Raw genomic sequence first — 15,301 nt, forward strand, 5'->3', positions numbered from 1 at the left:
TATGCAACACTGTGGATGGAGGTAGAGGGTATTATGCTAAGTTTTTATCTTTTCTGATAAAACTCTTACCTTCATTGATCTTTTCTATTTTTTTATATTTCATTTATTCCTACTCTAGTCTTATTGTTATTTCCTTCCTTCTACTAACCATGCTTTGTTCTTCCTTTTCTAGTTTCTTTAGATGTAAGGTTAGATTGACATTTTTCTTGTTGCTGGAGGTAGGCCTGTATCACTATAAACTTTCCTCTTAGAAGTATCATTGCTAAGTCCCATAGATTTTGAACCATGTGTTTACATGGTTAGTCTTTGTTTCAAAGTCTATTTTGTCTGGCATAAGCATTTCCATCCCAGCTTTTTTTTTTTCCATTTCCATTTGCACAGAATATTTTTTCCTTTCCTTCACTTTCAGTCTGTATGTGTCTTTAGGTCTGAACCAGATCTCCTGTAGGCAGCATACAGGTGGGTCTTGTTTTTCTTTTTATCCTTTCATTCATCCTATATGTTTTGATTGGAGTATTTAGTCCATTTACATTCAAAGCGATATTTCTGTAGTTCTTCTCTTTCTTTCCTTTTTTTTTTTTTATAACTTTACCTTCTTCAGTGTTAGTCTTGGCTTTCTATTTTTGTGTCTGTAATATGTTTGTGGTTACTATGAGGTTCATATATAACATTCTATGTATATGTATATAACAGGATGTTTTAAGTTGGTCACTTCAAACACATTCTAAAAGCAGTACATTTTAAATTCTACCTCATTTTATGTATATGACATATTTTAGATCTCTTTGTGTATCACCTAATTTTTGTAGATATGATCAATTTTACTATTTTTTCTTTTAGTCATCATTCTAGCTTTCTAAGTGATTGATCTACTACTATCTTTAGTATATGTTTACCAGTAAATTTTTTCCTTTCATAATTTCTCCTAGTAATGGACACTTCCTTGTTTAAAGAAGTGTCTTTAACATTTCCTGTAAGACTGCTTTAGTGGTGATAAATTAATTTTGTTTTTCTGGGAAACGTTCTCCTTCAATTCTGAAGGATACGCTAAGTAGGGTATTTGGGGTTGTAGACTTTTTCTCTTTCAACACTTTGCAGGCCAAAAGGGAGTAGCATGATATACTCAAAGTTTCTGCTAAGAAATCAGCTTATAGCCTTTTGGGGCTTCCCTTTTATGTAACTAATTGCCTTCCTATTGGTGCATTTGACATTTTAAGTATCATGTGACCTCCTTTGGGTTCGTCTTGTTAGAGGCTCTCTGTACTACCTGGATATCTCATTCTCCAGGTTAGGGAAATTGTCTGCTATTACATCTTTCAATAAGTTATCTGCCCCCTTTCTCTCTCTGTCCTCCTTCTGACCCCTATAAATGTTAGTAAAACTGATGTTATCTAAAGGTCCCAAACTTATCCTCATTTTTTAAAATTCAGTTTTCTTTTTTGCTGTTCAGCATGAGTGTTCTCCATTACTCGGTCTTTCAGATCACTGAGCTATTCTTATCCATCTCTAATTACCTTTAATTCCCCTGTTGTATTTGTCTTTTCAGTTATTGTATTCTCCGACCCTTATTGATGCTTGTTTATATTTTCTCTTTGTTGAAATTCTCATGAGTTCCTCTACTCAGCTCTAGCGAATATCTTTATGACCCTCACTTTCAACTTTTATCTGTTTTGTTTAGTACTTTTCCTGAGGCTTTATCTTGTACTTTCATTTGTAACATATTCCCCTCTTCCCTCATTTTGTCTACCTCTGTTTCAGTGTATTATGTCTTGAAAGTAGTGGCCCTATGTAAAAGGTATCCTGTGGAGCCCTGTAGTGCATTCCCCTTGATACCAGAACCAGGCATTCCAGGGGTGTCCCCTGTGTGGGGTATATGTGCCTTCCTTCTGTGACTGGGCCATGACTGCTTTAGGCACATTAGTGAACAGGGCTGACCCCAGCTAGGCTGGCTGAGTTGCCTGTCTGCAGCTGCTTCAGGCCTGCTGGTAGATGGGGTTAGCCCCTGGTACATTCTGGGCAAAAGGCCTGCCCATCCTGCCTGGGGCAGCCTGCCCCATGTGGTAGGAGGGTCATCTGCCAGGACAGGGCAAGCAGGGCTAGCAAAGTAGATGGAGATTGTCAGAACTGGCTCCCACGAGTGTCAGGCCAGCCAAACTTAAGGAGAGGAAGAAAAAAGTTGGCTGCCAACACTCCCATTCCAACAGAAAGCTCCTACAGATCCCTGCCTATCTGAAATTTGCTTTAAAATTTAGTCCGCAAATCATAACCAAGGTGCTTTTCATACTACTGCCTTTGTAATGAATCCTAGAGTGATTGATAGAATCTGCTGGCCCTTTAAAAGCAGAGTCTCAGTTTACTATAGTTCTCCCACTCTTCTGGAGCCTCACTGATTTTCAAAACCAGGTGTTATAGAAGCTCATCTTCTCCATGCTGATCCCCATGACAGGGGATTAATCCCCTCACTACTCAGGAAAGACCTCTGCACCTGTGAGATCACTCTTCCTTATGGATCACCAAACCCAGGGTTTGGCTCTCTGCCCCTCCTACCCTTATCAATGTGGCTTTTCTTTCTATCTTTAGCTGTAGAAGATCCGTTCTGCTAGTCTTAGAGTGGTCTTCAGAGGGAATTCCATTATATGTGGTTGTAGCCTCTGTATCCATGAAAGGAGGTGAGATTAGGATCCTCCTCTAATACCATACTTAAAAGGATTACCTCAGTAAATTTCAAACCTAGCACTGGAGTAGGTAGTTGTATGTAACAGTTACCTGTGTGAAGACAAATAATTCTGGAGGGCTTTGGTTCTATACATGGTCCAGTTAACTATCTGGGAATGAGTAAAGATGAAGATGTTGGGTAAATCAACTTTCCAAAGGAAACAGACATCACCAATTTACCTTACAAAGGCGAACAAATCTTTAAAGGCACATCAACTTTTTAAAAATGCTCTTGGGATCAAATTGAAAAACAGTTGACTTCCATAGTACTTTGGGGGGGCACTAAAAAGTGACATAGGTTATTTTTTGATTTATCTTTTGATACCAGTAATTTTGAGGTAAAATACCTCTTAGCTCTGTAACATGAATACTAACATTACCTTGAGATTTTTTCCTCTTCCTTAAATTATATCTTTCATCTTTCCTATGGCATACAAATGAGAGAAAGTTATTTTCCAAACAAGATCCATGTTCGAGATTAAGTTTAGTAAGCATTTATGTGCCAAACTGTACTAAGCATTTTATATACATCATCTCATCTTTAAAGTTACCTGTGAGGTGGGTAATGTCTCCAGTCTCACAGATCAGAAAACTGAAGCACATAAAAGTCTATTTATTTGAGTATGGTCCCATAATACAGTGTAGAATTGGCATTTGAACCCAGCTCTACCCAGCCCTGTTATCTTATGCATTTTAACTCTGGATATGCCCTTCTACTTAAAACATTTTAAAGGAAATGTTAACCTCTCATCTAAGGAGAGTATCCCAGTGTTTGATACAGAAAGTTATGCAATGTATATAACCCCTTACACATACCAGGTAGTAGTTCTATTTGTTCAATTTCAGTTTACCAATATATTTAGCTTATACTTAACCAGAAGCAGAGAAATGAAAATTTTCTCTCTTGGGGATGCAAAATCTAGCCTGCAACTAAACATAATAAAAATTTTTTTTAACAGCTGCTAAATATGTCCAGGGAACTGAGTGACTTAAAGAAAAACCTGAAGGAGGCCACTGCAGCCATTGCAGCTGACCCTCTCTATATAGAGGGTGCATGGTCTGAGCCAACCTTCACATCCACTGAAGCAGCCATCCAGTCCATGCTGGAGTGCCTGAAGAACAATGAACTTGGCAAGGCTTTACGGCAAATCAGGGAATGCAGGTAACTCGACTATTTCTTTTAGAAACAGTGAAAGGAAATGCATAGTTACTTTGTCATGGTTGGGGACTGAATCACTACAGATGGGACATCTAGATATTTATACACATCCTTCTCAGATCTTTCTCATTACCATGCCAGCTATAAGATTTCAGAACTTACATGTTTAAAGTATAGGTGTTACTTCTGGTCTTTTATCATTCCTGTAATGTTGAAACAGTTCAAATTAGGGTTGGGGTTGTTGGGGTATACTTTGAAAATTATTTAAATATGTTCTTTTCCCCCTGCATTTGGATAGTATAGTTACAGTCACTGGAACCAGTATCCTATAGCAAATAAATGTTTTATGATCATCAAATTCCGTTCTGATATTTAGAAGCTTTGGATATTTTCATCAGAACCAGTAACATTCCATAATCAGTTATGGTGATGTTTGCAAAACTCTAAATGTAGTAAAAGCCACTGCGTTGTATGCTTTAGATGGTTGAATTGTATAGTAGTATGTGAGTTATAACTCAAAATACTCTTATACTACAGAGGCTCATAACCTCTCAACTTTGTAACCAATAATGCCTCTAATCTATGCTGTTTTTTGACTACAGAAGTCTGTGGCCCAATGACATCTTTGGAAGCAGTTCTGATGATGAGGTCCAGACACTACTGAATATTTATTTCCGCCATCAAACTCTGGGACAAACGGGTACTTATGCGTTGGTGGGATCAAACCAGAGCCTGACTGAAATCTGCACCAAGCTGATGGAGCTGAACATGGAGATCCGGGACATGATTCGCAGAGCCCAGAGTTACCGAGTCCTCACTACTTTTCTTCCAGACTCCAGTGTTTCTGGCACTAGTCTCTGACAGGAGCTTCCCATCCCCCATGGGTTCCAAGCTGGGGGTGCTGTCATGCTGGGGTGACGTCATTCAGTGTCTTTTCAGCCTTCAGAAGGCTTGGTCAGACTGTTCTCCCTCTTGTTACCTGTAGGACTTTTTCTAAACAGGATGACAGAACTTCCAACGTGTAGCAATACTATCAGAACCAAGGTAGCATAGAATATTCTGGGACAGACTCCATCCGTTATGCTGTGTGGCACAAAGGTGTTATTTTACTGAGCAGATGCAACTCACTACTGAAGAAAGTGACTTCCATTGCATACCAAAGCCGACTACACTGAACAATACCTTTCCTTTCTAGAAACAATTTTAGATTGGCAAAAGTGCAATGTTTTCTTCACTAAAATATTTTATATTCTAAAACTTGTACATTCTTTTGTTTTTCCTTTTCTTTTGTTTTCTTTTTTTCTTTTTTTGTTGGGCTGAGGAAGGGGCAGGCAGAATGAAGCTGGCCACTGAAAACTGTAAGACGGTCAAAAGCTGACAGCCTGTTTATGTGAAAAGGGAATTGTAAATGGACAATTTAATATACACTGTAATTTGAATATGATTACTGTATCTAAAAGGAGCTGCTATGAAGTACCTTTCTTATGTTGCTAGGCTACTGTTTCTGAAAGCCCTGAATCTCTTTGCAGAAGTCTGTGATTAGGACCCTAGCACCAAATATGGTCCAGATAGACCTTTTTGTAAGGGTCTTGGCTGCTTTTTACTAGAAAGTTGCTTATATGAGCATATTTATACTACAAAAGGATGAGTGTTAATTTTAACCAACTTTGCCATTTTGTAGGAAAAAAAGTTAAAGAAATTCACATTATAAATTCCAAGTCTTTTCACCTGTCACGCATGCATATTTTAATATCCATTTGGATAGCCAGAAGTAGAATCATAAAGATAAACTATGAGTTGTCACTTTGTTACTTAAGAAATGTCATATTTTATTTGTAACATATATGTAAAGGGCCATTCTTAAGTTTTCCCCTTCAGATTAATGCTGTCAAGTGTTAGCTGTGTGCATGTAAGCCAGTTGCACATCAGAAACATATTCAAAGTTGATCTATGTAACTTATTCACTCTGTAAATACATTCAAAGTTTTTGTGATGTAATCTTGGTTGATAATCTATTCAGAACTTCCTTTAGACTAAAAAAAAAAAAAAGAAAAAAAATACACATCGACCATGGATTTTATTTCTGGTTTAGAGATCGTTGCCTTCGACACACTTTTACAGGTTTGCATGTGGGTTACCCCAAGGAGTACCACTCATACATTCCACGATTGGCTTTCACTGGGGCTGAGCAGCAAGCACAGGGACCCCGTGAGGCAGGACTATCTGTTACCACTTTGGAAGTGGACACTAAGTTAAGACTGTGACCTTCAACCAGCTCTTTCTAATCAACCAAAAAGAGAAATCAGAAGAGTGAGCTCTACTTGTCAATATCTGTCATCAGATTGTTATACTTTAAATTGTGAGATAGACTCTAAGGAAAAGTAAGAGTTTTAATTCTGTCACCACTGCTCATCTATCTCCACCCCACATGAAAAACAGGGACATAGACACACACGACAATCTGTTACTGTCTTCCTACTCGTATTTACTGAGACTAACAAATATAACTTCCTTCTCTAACATACCAAAACTAAATCCTAAGTAGTAATTTTCTACAAATAGCCTGTAACGGGGAGTATGAGCCAGGAATTTTTAAGTTCCCAAAGGTACAACTATTAACCAATAGTTTCTTGAGATGGGGGAGGATTCAAGATGGTGGCATAGGAAGATTCTGAACGCACCTCATTCAATGTATACAAAAATCTATAATTACATTCAGAATAAATCCCACAGAAGGGGACCTAGAAACTGGATTAACAGAGCCTTTGCAAAAAAGACAAAGTACTGAGACAGAAGAGGCAGGGATACGGTCTCGCTAAAGAACACACACTACCGGGGCGCCTGGGTGGCTCAGTGGATTAAAGCCTCTGCCTTCGGCTCAGGTCATGACTCCCAGAGTTCTGGGATCGAGCCCCATATCAGGTTCTTCGCTCGGCGGGGAGCCTGCTTCCTTCTGTCTCTCTGCCTACTTGTGATCTCTGTCTGTCAAATAAATAAATAAAATCTTTAAAAAAAAAACACACACACTACTGGCATAGTGTTCCATGGTTAAGAGAGTTCTCAAAGTAAACACTTTCCCCTTAAAATCCAGATACTTGAGATCTTTATTAGGAACCCTAACCCTTACATCCTGCACAGGAGGGAAGAGTTCCCAAAACACATGACTATGAAAACCACAAGGGAGTATGTCCAAGCAAATTAGAACTGCAGAGAAAAGGTTCATGTAGACTCATTCAACCCAGAAGCCAGTGTACAAATACCAGATTGAAAGTGCACACACCATAGGTGAAAGAGACCCACTTAAAAATTTGGAAGTGCCTGCCAGAGAGGAGACAACTGGGACACAACTGGAGACAGACGCTAGCAGCAGCCACTTTTGTTCACTCATTCTACCACGCTGAACCCAGCACTGGCAAGTTCTATTTTGGAATCGTCCCCCTAGACTCCTAATGCCAGGGAACATGCCCCACTGAGAGCCCTGTACAACCTTGCATCTCAGCAGGTCCTCACAGCCAACCAGGCTAGGCACCAGCCTAATCCCATTAGCACACCCACATCGGTTGCTGCCAGATGCACAACCAGCTGGGACAGGCACCACTCCTGCACAGCAATATACCCACAGCAGTCTGGCACCACTGCAATAGGGCAATACATGCATTCCGCAGAGTGAACAGCCCTGGGGCACATGGGTCTAGTGGATAGGTGATTGCACTTTTGGGTAACAGGTGATTGCACTACACAGAAGCAGAATTGGACAAAATAAAGAGAGAGCAACATGTTCCAAATGAAAGAAAAAAAAAACCCGACATTCAAAAAAAGAATGAAATAGGGATAAGCAATCTACCTGATAGAGTTCAAAGTAATAGTAAATAAAGATGCTTATTGAATTTAAGAGAAGAATGGATAAACACAGAACTTCAACAAAGAGAAAATACAGAAAGGTATTAATCAGATCTGAGGACTACAATAACAAATGAAAAATACACTAAGGGGATAAACAGCAGATTAGATGATAGAGAAGAATGGATTAGAAATCTAGAAGACCTGGTACTAGAAATCACCCAGACTGAACAGCAAAAGAAAGATTTTTTTGGAAATAGGGATAGTTTTAATATACCTCTGGGATAATATCAAGCATACAAATTAATATTCATATTATAAAGGTCCCATGAGAAGAGAAAAAGGAGCAGAAAACTTGTTTTATAAAATAAAACTTTTTATAAGAAGATCTAACAGCTGAAATCATCCTAAAATAAGGAAACAGACATGCAGTCCCCAAACAAGGTAAGTTCAAAAAGATCCACAAGAAGGCATATTATAATGAGAAAATTAAATTAAACATAAAAAGAAAAATTTTTAAGTAAGAAAATTAGTTATATCTAAGGGAACCACCATAAGACTATCAGCCTATTTCTCAGCAGGATGCCCCTGCATGTAAAGCCTCAGCCCATACCCACCCAAGCTCTAGACATCCTACCAGAGAATCTCCAGTGCAAAGTGCCCCAAAACACTGGCCTGCACCTGATGAAGCTCCAGCCAGCTGGCCAAAGCTGCCAGATACATGCCATCAACACAGGGGATATTCCTACACAAGGCTACTCCTTTAATATTGAGAGAAGTAGTCGTTTTCCTAATTTGAAGAAACAAAATGAGAAGAAGAATATGCTCCAAAAGAAAGAATACAAAACCTCAGAAAAATAACCAAACAAAATAAAGATAAGCTACCTGATAAAGAATTCAAAGTATTGTTCATATAGATGTTCACCAACCTAGAGAAGAGTGGATAAACTCAGTGAGAACTTCAATAAAGAGACAGAAAATATAAATAAGAGTTGAAGAACAAAATGACTAAAATGAAAAATACACTAGAGAGAATCAATAGCAGATTAAAAGATACAGAAGAACAGAGCAGCGATCGGGGAAGACAGAACACTGGAATGCAACCAAGCTGGAAAAAAAAATTTTTTTTAAGCAAGAAGATAAGGAAGTTAAGAAGATAGCAGAGTAGGAGGATCCTGAGACACACCAAGGCAACAACTATATCTATGCAACTAACTCAGATAATGACCTGAAGACTGACAGACCAGACCTTCCACAGTTAAGTCAGAGAGAAGACCACATCAAAAAGGATAGGAGAGGCAGACACTTGGTTAAGAACCAAACTGCCAGAGTTGATAAACTATAAATGAGAGGGACATCATAATCACCGAGAAGCAAGGGAACCAGGCCCCACACTGGTCACCCCCAGCCCTGGGATCTATACTAGAAAGATAAGCCCCCCATGCCTAGAGTTGAAAATCAGCAGGGTTTAACTCCAGGAGCTTTAAAAGTCAGTGGGGCTTAACTCCAAAAAAGCCCGAGGGTGATAAGAGACTGAGTCTCTGCCCTAAAAAAGTCGTCACACAAATTATTTAGTGTAAATAATTTAGTCTAAATAATTTGTCCTGAGAGACAGCACAGAAGCAGCAATTTGAAAAATACCTAGGGTATACATAAAGGAGTTTTAATGACTAATTTTAGAAAGGGTGCCCAAAAAACAGGGATCTGCAGAAAACATCTCTGGGAACAAAAGTGCTGATGGGCACCATTTTTCTTGCCCTACCCCAGCCTAAAGAGCTGAATACTTATGGGAGCCAGTTCTAATCAACTTTCTTTACCTTGCCAACACCACATGCCCTGCACCAACATACCACTGTAAACCTGAGCCACCCTGCCCACTGGGCTTGCAAGGTGTCCCTACAAAGTGGGTCCTGTCCCTCCCTTCTCAGTAGGCAGCCAAAGTCAGACCAGACCAGCACCACATTAAAGTGATTCCTGCCCTGAGAAGGTGGGGAAATAACCACACACCAGTGTGCCTGCAGTTCCTACAGCTGGGCCTTTTAGTTAGCTGTGCAGGGAGCAAATGTGCTTGCAGCTGTGACTGAGGCTACTTGCAGACAGTCTGAGTGCTGGCCCCACCCACTAGTAAATCCACGTGGCTAAAGGTGGGCCTCTAAACAACATAGGAAGCAAATCCTGCCCAGTGGACCCACAGAAGGCCAAGTAGGTCACTGGAGTTAGCTGAGGTGAGGAACAGCCCCTACCACCAGTGTGCGCATAGCAATCCCACCTTAGCCACAAAAGGAGGGCACATGCAGCCTACATAGGGAATGGACAGCCCTGGAATGCCTAGCTCTGGTGACCAAGGGGTATTACATTATAGGACATCACACGATCTCTCCTATACAAAACCACTACATTCTAGATCAGGAGGAGTTGCTTACCTAAGAGCATTAGAAAAAGTGAGGAGACAGAGGAATATCTCCCCAATGAAAGAAAAACACAAACATCACAGAAAAAGGTCTAAATGAAATGGAGATAAGCAATATGTCTGCAAGAGTTCAAAGTAAAGATCATAAAGATACACCTCACTTGAGAGAAGAGAAGACGAATCAGTGAGAATGTCAACAAAGACATTGAAAATATTAAAAAGAATGAGTCCACAAAAAGTTGAAAATAGAGCTTCCCTACAGACCAGGATTTGCATTACTGGGTATTTACCACAGAGATATAAATGTAGTGATCTGAAGTGGCACCTGCACACCAATGTTTATAGCAGTAATGTCCACAATAGTCAAACTATGGAAAAAGCCCAGACATCCATCAACAGATGAATGGATAAAGAAGATATGGTATATATACACAATGGAATATTATGCAGCCATCAAAAAGATGAAATATTGACATTTGCAATGACGTGGATGGAACTAGAGGGTATTATGTTAAGCAAAATAAGTCAATCAGAGAAAGACAATTATCATATGATCTCAATGACATGTGGAATTTAAGAAAAAGGCAGAGGATCACAGGGGAAGAGAGGAAAAAATGAAACAAGGCAAAACCAGAGAGGGAGACAAACGATAAGAGACTCTTAATCTCAGGAAACAAGCTGAAAGTTGCTGGAGTGGAGGGGGAAGAGGAGATGGACTGGCTGGGTGATGGATACTGGGGACAATATGTGTTGTGGTGAGTGCTGTGTATTATGTAAGATGAATCACAGACCTATACCCCTGAAACAAATAATACATTATATGTTAATAATAACAAAATAAATAAAAAGAACCAGTCAGAAGAGAACACAATAACTAAAATGAAAACTGCAGATAAGAGGATGCAGAAGAAGGAATCAGCAATCTGGAAAGCAGGGCAATGGAAAGCAACCAACCTGAATGGCAAAAAAAGAAGATCAATAATAAAAAATGAGAATAGGTTAAGCAAACTCTGCATTATCATCAAGGATAATAACATTCACATTATAGTGATGTAAGAAGAGAGAGAGAAGGAAGAAGAAAAACTACTTGGAAAGATAACTGAAAATTTCCCTAATCTGGGAGGAAACAGATATCCAGGTCCAGGAAGCAGAGAGATCCTAAAAAGATAAACCCAACAAGGCCCCAAAATACACATAATTAAAATGGCAAAAAAATAACGATAAAGAGAGAATCTTAAATGTTGGAAGAGGAGAAAACAAAAAACAAAAAATTGTTACCTACAAGGTAAACCCCATAAGGCTCAAAGGTCATTTTTCACCAGATACTTTGTAGGCAGGAAGGTAGTGGCATGATATATACAAAGTACTAAAAGGAAAAACCCTACAACAATGAATACCCCACCAAGCAAGTATATCATTCAGAATTGAGGAGAGATGGAGTTTTCCAGATTAACAAAAGTTAAAGAAGTTCACCACCACTCAACAAGCCTTGCATGTAATGTTGAAGGGAATTCTTTAACTAGAAAGAAAAGGCTATTACCAGGGTAAGTAAATTATGAAAGAAAAAATTACCCAGTAAAAGTAAGTAATTATTAAAGAGAGATTAATTACTTATTACTTGTTAATAACTTATAAAATGGAGATTAAAATACAAAAGTAATAAAATCTATTATATCTACAAAAATTAGTAAAGGGCTATATAAAATAGAAAGATGTAAAATATGACATCATATACATAAAATGTGGAGGGGAGGCTAAAAATTTAGTGCTTTCAGAATGTATTCAAACTTAGCAACAACAAACTTTTAATATATACTGTTAGACACATACAATGTTATATATGAACCCAATGGCAACACAAAATAAAAAACCTATCATAACCTCTACAAAAAATAAAGAGAAAGGATTTAAGCGTAACCTTAAAGAGAGTCATCAAAATACAAAGGAAGTGAACAAGAAAGGGAAAAAGAATAACTACTAAACAAACAGAAAACAATTAACAAAATGATGATAAGTACATACTTAACTATGTCTACTTTAAATGTAAATGGAGTAAATGCTTTAATCAAAAGACACAGGATGACTGAATGGATAAAAGAAAACAAGACCTATTTATAAGCTCTCTATAAGAAGTTTTCTTCAGACATGAAGACACATACAGAGTGAAAGTAAAGTGATGGAAAAAGATATCCCATGCAAATGGAAACAAGAACTAAAAGCCAATGTAGTAATACTTATATCAGACAAAATAGAGCTTAAAACCCAGACTGTAGCATTAGGCAGAGAAGGGCATTACATAAAGAGATCAAGCCAATAAGATGCTATAAAATTTTAAATATCTATGTACCCACCACAGAAGTACTGAAATAAGTAAACCAAATATTAAAAGATGTAAAGGCAGAAACTGACAGTAATACAGTAACAGAATGAGACTTTTATAACATATTTACATTACTGGACAAATCACCGACACAGAAAATCAAGGAAATAGTGGCTTTTGACCACACATTAGACCAGGTGAACCTAACAGGTATATACAGAACATTTCTTCCAAACAGGGGAATACACATTCTTTCCAAGAGGATATGAAATATTTTTAAGGCTAGATCACATTTAAGCCATAGAAAAAGTCTAAGTTTAAGAAATTTCAAATTTATATCAAGGATCTTTTCTGACCACAATGTATGAGACTAGAAATGAATTACAAGGGGGGAAAAACAAAAACAAAACAACAACAACAACCTGGAGGCTAACAACATGCTAATTTAAAAAAAACAATGGATCAATGAATAAATCAAACAGAAAACAAAAAATATGGAGACAAATGAAAATACAGTAGTCTAAAATCTTTGGAACTCAGCAAAAGCAGTTCTAAGAGAGAAGTTTGTAGCGATATAGGCCAACCTCAAGAAATGAGAAAAGTCTCAAATCTAACCTTATACCTAAAGGAAACAAAAAAGGAAGAATAAACATAGTACCAAGTTGGTTAAAAGACAGAAAGAAAGAGAGAGAGAGAGAGAGAAAGAGAGAGAGAGAGGAAGGAGGGGAGGGGAGGGAGGGAGAAAAGGAGGGAGGGAGGATGTATTACAGTGGAAATAAAGACTAGAAAAATATAAAAAAGATCAATGAAACCAAGACCTGGGTCTTTGTAAAAATAAACAAAATTGATAAATCTTAGCCAGATGCATTAAGAAAATAAGAGAGAGGACTGAAATAGATAAAACCAGAAATGAAAGAAGAGAAATAATAACTAAAACCACAAAAAAATAAAAATTAGAAGACAATATAATGAAAAATTATATGCCAACAGATTGATCAACCTATATAAAAACAGATAAATTCCTAGAAACATACAACTTTCCAAAACCGAATCAGGAAGAAATAGCAAATTTGAAAAGACAAATTACTAGCAACAAAATTGAATTGGTAGTCAAAAAATTCCCAATACAAAAGTCCAGGAACAGATGGCTTCACAGGTCAATTCTACCAAACATTTAAAAGGAAAGTGAATACGATGCCCTCCTTAAAGTTCATCACCCAGTTACCTCATGTGATGTAATGAGCACTGGGTATTACAGAAGACTGATGAATCACTGAATTCTACCTTTGAAACCAATAATACATTATATATTAATTGAATTTAAATTTAAAATAAAAAAATGCCAACTCAAGAAAAATAAAGAAAAGTGAATCTTAGTCTTCTCAAACTATTACAAAAAAAAAGACAATAAAAATACAAATAAAAATATAAAAGACAAAGGAAAACTTCCAAAGACATTCCATGAGGATAGCATTACCCTAATACTAAATCCAGACAAAAACACTACAAAAGGAATACTACAGGCCAATATCCCTATTGAACACGGATACAAAAATCACATATATAGATTAAGCAAACTGAATTCAATAAGGTTTTAAAAGGATCATTCAATATGATCAAGTAGGATTTATTCCAGGTTTGCAAGGGTGATTTGATATTTGCAAATCCAGCAATGTGATACATCACATTAACAAGAGGAATATAAAAAAAACCATATAATCATCTCAGTAGATATAGCAAAGGCATTTGACAAAATACAACATCCATTCATGATTTTTTTTTAAAAAAATTGGTTTTAGAGGGAATATACCTCAACATAATAAAGACCATACATGAAAAACCCACCATTAACAACAGACTAAATGGTGAAAACCCAGAAACATTTTCTTTAAGATTAAGAACAAGATAAGGGTATTCATCCTCACCACTTTTATTCAACAGACTACTGGAAGTTCCAGATATACCAGATAAGAAAAAGAAATAGAAGACATCCAAATTGGTAAAGAATAAATAAAACTATTACTAGTTGCAGATGCCATGACACTACACACAGAAAACCCTAAAGACTCAACCGAAAACTAGTAGAATAAGTGAATTCAGTGAAGTTGCAGGATACAATGTATGCAACTATCTGTTACATATCTATATACTAATAATGAAACAGTCTAAAAAGAAATTAAGAAAACAATCCCATTTACAATTATATCCAAAAGAATAAATTTAACCAAGGAGGTAAAAGACCTATGTGCTAAAAACTATAAGACACCGATGAAAAAAATTGAAGATGACCCAAAGAAATGGAAAAATAAAGCATGCTCATGAACTGGAAGAATTAATATTGTTTAAAATATGCATACTACCCAAAATATTCCACAAATCCAATGCAATTCCTATATCAAAATACCAAGAGCATTAAAATTGATCTGGAACCATTAAAAACCTCAAATAGCCCAAGCGATCATGGTAAACAGGAATAAAGCTGTAGGTATCAAAATCTCAGATTTCAAAATATACTACGAAGTTATAGTAATAAAAACAGTATGTTACTGGCAAACAACAAAACAAACAAAAAACTCCACAGATCAATAAAACAGAATACAGGACCCAGAAATAAATCCACACTTATGTGATCAAATGATCTATGACAAAGGAGGCAAGAATATGGAATGAGAAAAAAAAGAATATACAATGTTGAATATACAAAATTCAACAAATGGTGTTGGGCAAACTAGACCATTACATGTAAAAGAATGAAACTGAACCACCTTCTTAGACAAAAATTACTCAAAATTAATTAGATCTAAATTTGAGACCTGAAGCCATAAAACTCCTAGAAGAAAACATAGGCAGTAAACAC

The 15,301-nt window shown here is 37.1% G+C and overlaps 1 protein-coding gene across 12 annotated transcripts in view; it reads left to right on the forward strand.

Annotated features, from left to right (window-relative positions):
* Positions 1–5,872, forward strand: part of FRY (FRY microtubule binding protein) — a 446,915-nt gene extending 441,043 nt beyond the window's left edge. For all 12 annotated transcript variants that reach the window (XM_082700313.1, XM_082700315.1, XM_082700306.1 and 9 more), the window contains 2 exons: positions 3,675–3,877; positions 4,477–5,872. In XM_082700313.1, coding sequence (XP_082556439.1) covers positions 3,675–3,877; positions 4,477–4,735 — 462 coding nt within the window. In that variant the 3' untranslated portion in view covers positions 4,736–5,872. The remainder of the gene's footprint in view (positions 1–3,674; positions 3,878–4,476) is intronic.
* Positions 5,873–15,301: the final 9,429 nt, after the last annotated feature.

This window comes from Mustela nivalis (assembly GCF_964662115.1).
Source record: "Mustela nivalis genome assembly, chromosome: 15".
Lineage (NCBI taxonomy): Eukaryota > Metazoa > Chordata > Mammalia > Carnivora > Mustelidae > Mustela > Mustela nivalis.